Source organism: Theobroma cacao, chromosome 2 (genome assembly GCF_053813885.1).
Source record: "Theobroma cacao isolate CCN51 chromosome 2, ASM5381388v1, whole genome shotgun sequence".
NCBI classification, from domain to species: Eukaryota; Viridiplantae; Streptophyta; class Magnoliopsida; order Malvales; family Malvaceae; genus Theobroma; species Theobroma cacao.
Window position 1 is genome coordinate 8,823,890 of NC_142640.1, and position 6,037 is coordinate 8,829,926.

Sequence of the window (6,037 nt, forward strand, 5' to 3'; positions counted from 1 at the left end):
ATTCTTATTCTTAGATATTGAGACTCAGAAAACGACAAACAAACTGACAAAAAGCCAAAAAGGTTGTTGTTAAACCGTAACTGCGTGAGACACATGATTTTCTAAGCTAAACGTACTCATTACAGAAGGAAATTGGCTTTTAATATTAAGTAGTCAGTCAATCCACTCACCGACGGCTGTGGAAGAATAGAAGGGACCGTTAAAAGAGTCCTAGTCATGGAAAATTTACCCCTTATAATATACATAATAATGTTAGCTCTATTTTTCAGCAAATCATATCTTCATATTTAAAAATTAGATAAATATTTGAACTATTGATCGGAACATAATCTCTTACTTAAAAAGTAAAATCTAAATAATCTCCTTCCTTGAATTAAAAAAAGAAATATATCTAAAAATTAGGTAATTTATCTCAAGTAGGCAAAAGGCCATGAGGAAGCTCAAATTGCCACCCCCCACTAGCTAAAAACATGGCATGGTTTCTTGAATGGATTCTCACGTGATGGGTATAACATTTTTTTTTCCTTTTGCAAACATTTGCTGAAATCTAATGTAAAATAGTAAATATATAATCACATTCACCAAACCAATAAAGAAAAGAAAAGAAAAGAATCACATTGACCGAATTTGTCCCTCTTAATATCACCACCAAGAGAGCAGTGCATATCAGCTATACAAAATTGCAAGCATCATTGAATACCTGCCCAAATACAAATGCCATCAGTTTGATGCCAATTCCCACGTTTTACATAGCAAAAAAGTTTTTATCATAAACATGTAAGTTCATTCCCCAAGGGAAACATTTCCATATGAATCTTTACCATTTGTTATACACAGATATGGAAAGAAATGTTCAAAGGTAAATAAATTTCAATTGATTACCATGTATACATTACAGCTTTATCCAAGATACCGGAGCAAGACACCATCATTACCCAGTACAAATCCCTTCTTGTCATCAATAAACCTGCATAGAAGATTTACAGATCAATTACCTTCTCCAGTTAATCTAGCTTAAAGATTTAAGGGACAATTAAAGTGTTGGACAGTTCATATTGCTTCCCTTTTCATTTTTTATTTTTTATTAATTGCTATAGTGATTGAGTTTGAAAAGTTTGAACTACTGTGGAGGTAGGCATTGATTAAACACAGTGTTAACTTAATCTCTGTGCTTATTGGGTTAGGACTAGGTAGGCCTCCACTAAGCAAGCCATAACTAGGTTGACCTTCCGTGAAGTTAAAAAAGTAGGTTTGTTTCCATTTAATAATAAAAATTGGAATAACCACTAAATATAAGAGAAAACAGAGGAGAAAGGCAAAACAGAGAAATGCAAGTCTACTTGATGAAATCCCACTATTTTTGTCATTGTTTATATGGGGAAGGTTTTCTGGAAGTCATGTTTGGCTTCATCATGCCTCACCGAATGAAGTTTATCTAGGGAACATGAATTTAAAGAATTCCAATATTAGCTAACAGAAGGAGCATAGTAGATCTTACACTATGTTGGATAGAAGGGAAAGAGGAAGGAATGAACAGGTGTGAAAGGAAAATAGTGTTTCTTTCCTTCGGTTTCTTCGTTTGGTAGGAGGGAAATAGAAGGAGGAAAGAAAATAGATAGATTTTGCACATTTCTCTTCATTCCAAATTGGGAGAAAAACATTTGTTTACAATTTTATTCCTAGTCTCTTTCTTTCCATCTATTTTCCATCTTTCATACTAAACACGAGGAAAAAAAACAACTTTTCTTCCTCTTCTTCATTTTCTTTCTTTCCTCACCTTTTTCCCTTCTTTCCTACTGATTAATGATAAGGGCAATAGAAAGTTACCTCTGAAATGATGCACATTCAGTGCAAAATTAAATAATGAAAGTAACCAAGCTTTTAAAAGGTTAGACTCACTTCACTGAGTATAGATTTGCAGCAATATTATCAGCTGCCTTATCACGGGTCCAACTCTTCCCACCATTGGTAGTTCTCAGCAAAACCCCACTACCCCCAGCTGCCCAAGCCTCTTCCTGCACAATCAAATCATTCATTTAGTATGCAGTTCAGAAATTCAAAGGAAAAGAAAAAACAAGTAATTTCTTATACATGTACAGGCCAATATATAAGTGCATATACATGCATAATTATGCAAACTATATGTGATTAACACAAAATCTAATATGCATGGGCATGTTTACACACAAAAGATTTTGTTGAGTGACACACGAAATGGGTGCTGCAACCACTCATCCAGATCTTCTTGAAGCCACACTGTAGAATTGGATAAACTATTTGGGCCAAATATTTAAGCACATTTTAGTTACCATCGATCGATAACCAACGTCAAGAATGCCAAAACCACGACTTTGTACAGGAATTTCTTCAAAATCTTCTGTTATCTGAAAAAATTAGAAATTAAACAAAAAGGACAACGAGCAGTACATCAGTGGCAATTTAAACACCAAAACTCAAACAAGCTAATGAGGACGTGTATTAAGAATAACACAATATTAAATATTAAAAGTTTATTACTAAAGATGGTGCAATAGGTAGCAACTGATTGCATTCATGATAGAGTCATTTGCTGTGTTCTCTATGTCATCAAGTTCACAGGACGTTGATAGCAGGCTATCAACATTCAGCAGTGACCAATACATCTTTAGGAAAACATTCATGTCAGCTTTTTCAGTAAAAATGCTTCATCAAGATTAATTCAAAAAACTTTCAATAGTTACCTATGCTTTTCAATTTTCCCACTTATGCATTCTTTCTAAGCCTAGGAAAACAGTACAAGTCATATTTTAACCCTTCTTTCCCTATGAGAACTTGCTATTAAGAATGGAAATCTTGATTATTATTCTTCTTTTACTAGTCAACTATTCCCAAGTTTTCAGCCTATAGGAAGTTGACAACTTTTTCAAATGACAACTATTTTTCCTGCACCAAATCCGGATGTTTTTGTGAAATTACATCTGTGGTACATCTTATAAGAATTTCTTGGAGAAAATTTTAAACATTGACATGAATAAAATAGGGGATGTCATCACTTTTGCTTACCCCAGTGCCTTTGCTAAGAAAGAGTCCTCCTCCACGGACAAGAAGCCAAAGACCACCATCAGCTCTCCATCCCATGTTCTGTATTCTTCTGGCAACCGCTCTATTATGTGGTTGCCAGAATGGCTGTAAATTATAAAGCAATGATGCTCATTGAATATGCTGCATATGCTTAATTGAAACTCAACATAAGAATTGGCAACAAGACACTTTAGTATTTTCCATATAAGAAGGAATATGAAAAGTGAAAACTGAAAAATAATAAAAATAAAAAGAGACCAAACTCTTCTGCTCCCAATACACATAGTTCGCATCATCCACTACCATGAGCATGCTAAATCATTGAGAATGAAACAACAGAAGAGCATGAGGTCTCATATCTCACCAATGAAGAGTCAATTGTACTCATATATGCAGGAAAATAAAAAGATAATGCAATGGGATCCATGATGGGACTGATAATATATAGAAGCATGACTGCTAGCAATAATATTTCAACTTCAATAACATTGGTTATGAGCAAGTATTCTCCTGTTATTTTTTTCTGCATAGCAATAATATTTTAGTTACTTTACTTACATCCAGTATGACTAAGAGAAACTCTCAAAAGAGAAGCAAGCCCTAAATACTAGAAAACAATCCCACCAAAGATTTGAGCAAAGCTAAACCATGTACAATGGATTATACCTGTCCAGGCTCCCATGTAAGATAAAAGTTACCACGGCTTGAGACAGCCACATATCGTCCATCTGGAGAGCGATTGACAGTGTTAAAAGTTCCAGTATAATAACTTGCCCCACTAATACCACTAGAAACTGTTCTGCAGAAGTAATGAAGCAATGTAAGCATTTTCCGCCAAGCACAATTAATGATCTTATGGAAGTTCCTCAAGGGAACGAGCTTATTGCCTACTTAATTTCCTGGCAATCCAATTTGCTCAAGGCATGCTAACTTGCGTTACATGGTGCAGTGCTCCTTTTAATTTTTAATAAAAGGCAAATGATATTACTAGTAAACTTGAGTGAGCACATCAAAAATAAAGATGAATATGAAGGCAATGATCTTTTATATCTTTTTCTTTTTAAAAATTTTCCTTTCAAATTCTAGTTTCAACTTTCAACAGGTTTATACAGATAAAGTCCTTTGTGATAAAGCTTCTATGGAACAAAATTGCATTTCAACTTTATTTTAAACAGAAACACACCTATTCAGAGTAGCTGAGACAGTCTCCTGAACAGCAGCTCTCCAGTTAAAGCCCCTGTTTGATGTAACATATATTGCACCTTGGTCAGTTACCATCTCTGCACTCTTTTCATCAGTTGCCTTTATATATACCTGCCCAAATCCAGATGATTTAACAAAATCACTTAAATCACCGATTTTAGACTAGCCATATTCACACAAACAAAAGTTCAAGTATTTGCAAATAAATTGACAATAACAACGCACAATGAAACAAAGTGTGGTAAGCTTTCAGTGTTGATGCACATTCAATTGTGTGTTAGTCGTAATAGGAATTAAAGACAGTGGATAAGGTTACTATTTCAGGAAGTATCTTGGTTTAATCAACTGAAAATCATGACATCCCTATCTGAAGGCTGGGTTTAATGTAAAAATAAGTATTTCCAAAAATTGCACCCTCACAAGTGCCTTTACTTGGAAATGCATAATATGAGGAAAGACAAGTTTAAGTGAACGCCATTAATGCCTATAATAAGGTAGAGAGCTAACCATATCTCCAGGAAGTTGAGCACTTAATGGAATTCTTTCCCAGCTTTCTCCAGCATCTGAAGTGTACAACAAAATTGCGGGTTTCCCGACAATCCAACCTTCTTTCCCTTTGAAGCTAATAGAGTTAAACCTATAGTTGAAATCTTCATCCTCAGCTGAAGGAATTGAACGTGGAACCCATGTATTTCCCCCATCTTTTGTCTCCAAAATAGTCTGCCTTGTCCCCAGCAAGAATCCTGCAAAAACCCCCATAAAAAGAAATTAAATACTTATTCAGTTCCATCAAGCCAAAGAAGCTGCAATTTAAACTCATTAATAAGTAAAAGAAAGAAGAGAGACCGTGGTTTGGGTCATCTGGGACAAACGCAATGTCTAGAAGGACAACACCGGGATCGATGGGAAGGTAGACTCTTTCCCATTCCGACAAAACTTCCTCGGACTTGGCTGGTAGTTGGAGAGCTGAAAGAGTTGCAACCGACAGCGAAAGCGACGCCGTTTGGGATATAAGTTGCCTTCGGTTGACGAGTGTTGGCGAAGAAGAAGAAGAGTGGTGGGGTTGCTGGAGAGAAGCTTTGCAGATTAAACGCGGGTGGGGTTGCGTTTGGGAGCGGTGGAGAAAGCGGGGACTGAAGAGAGAAGTTAAGGAAGGTTTAAGGTTGGAGCAATCGCTCACTTGAAGATTGGGCATTGCCATTGTACGTCACTTATTTCCTTGGTTGCAGAAAGCTGGAGCTCTGCTTTTGTCTTCTTTTCTTTTCTGTTGTTTCTTATCCGAATGGTGGTGGTTATCAACGGCTACGCGGGCAGTTTCGAGCGTCAAAATCTTACTGGTGCAATTATTTTAATCTTCAAGCTAATTCGGAATGAGAAGAATGCTTTCATATTTATAGGCTGCGGCTCAGATGGTAGAGCGCTGGCCTAGCATGCGAGAGGTACGGGGATCGATACCCCGCATGTCCAAATTTCCCCCTTATGACATGAAATGTAGCGCAGAAAGGGCCAATGATTAGAAGAGTGCCTCAACAATTGTTTTCTTTCTTCTCTTTGGTTCAAGAAAACACAAATCGTGAGGTTGCTCAAGCTTTAAACAAAATGGTCCTACATTCTCCACTTCATGGCTTTTTTTCATAGGACAAAACCCTTCACCGATTGGGATTTTGTAACTTGTGTTTCTGTATCGCCCCATTATTTACGAGTTTGGTTGATGCTTTTTATTATTTACTTTACGAAATTTTATGGATTATAACCCAATTACATTACATCCAAA

General features: G+C 36.2%; 1 protein-coding gene across 1 annotated transcript; it reads right to left on the bottom strand.

Moving 5' to 3' along the window:
* Positions 1–337: 337 nt before the first annotated feature.
* HCF136 (photosystem II stability/assembly factor, chloroplast (HCF136)) lies at positions 338–5,544 on the bottom strand. Its single transcript, XM_007043238.3, has 9 exons — positions 5,110–5,544; positions 4,771–5,006; positions 4,244–4,374; positions 3,727–3,859; positions 3,043–3,165; positions 2,310–2,384; positions 1,900–2,015; positions 883–967; positions 338–700 (listed from the first exon to the last, which is right to left on the bottom strand). Exons 1-8 carry the CDS (start codon positions 5,462–5,464, stop codon positions 901–903), a joined length of 1,236 nt encoding a protein of 411 aa, XP_007043300.1. The 5' UTR covers positions 5,465–5,544; the 3' UTR covers positions 338–700; positions 883–900.
* Between the last annotated feature and the right edge of the window lie 493 nt (positions 5,545–6,037).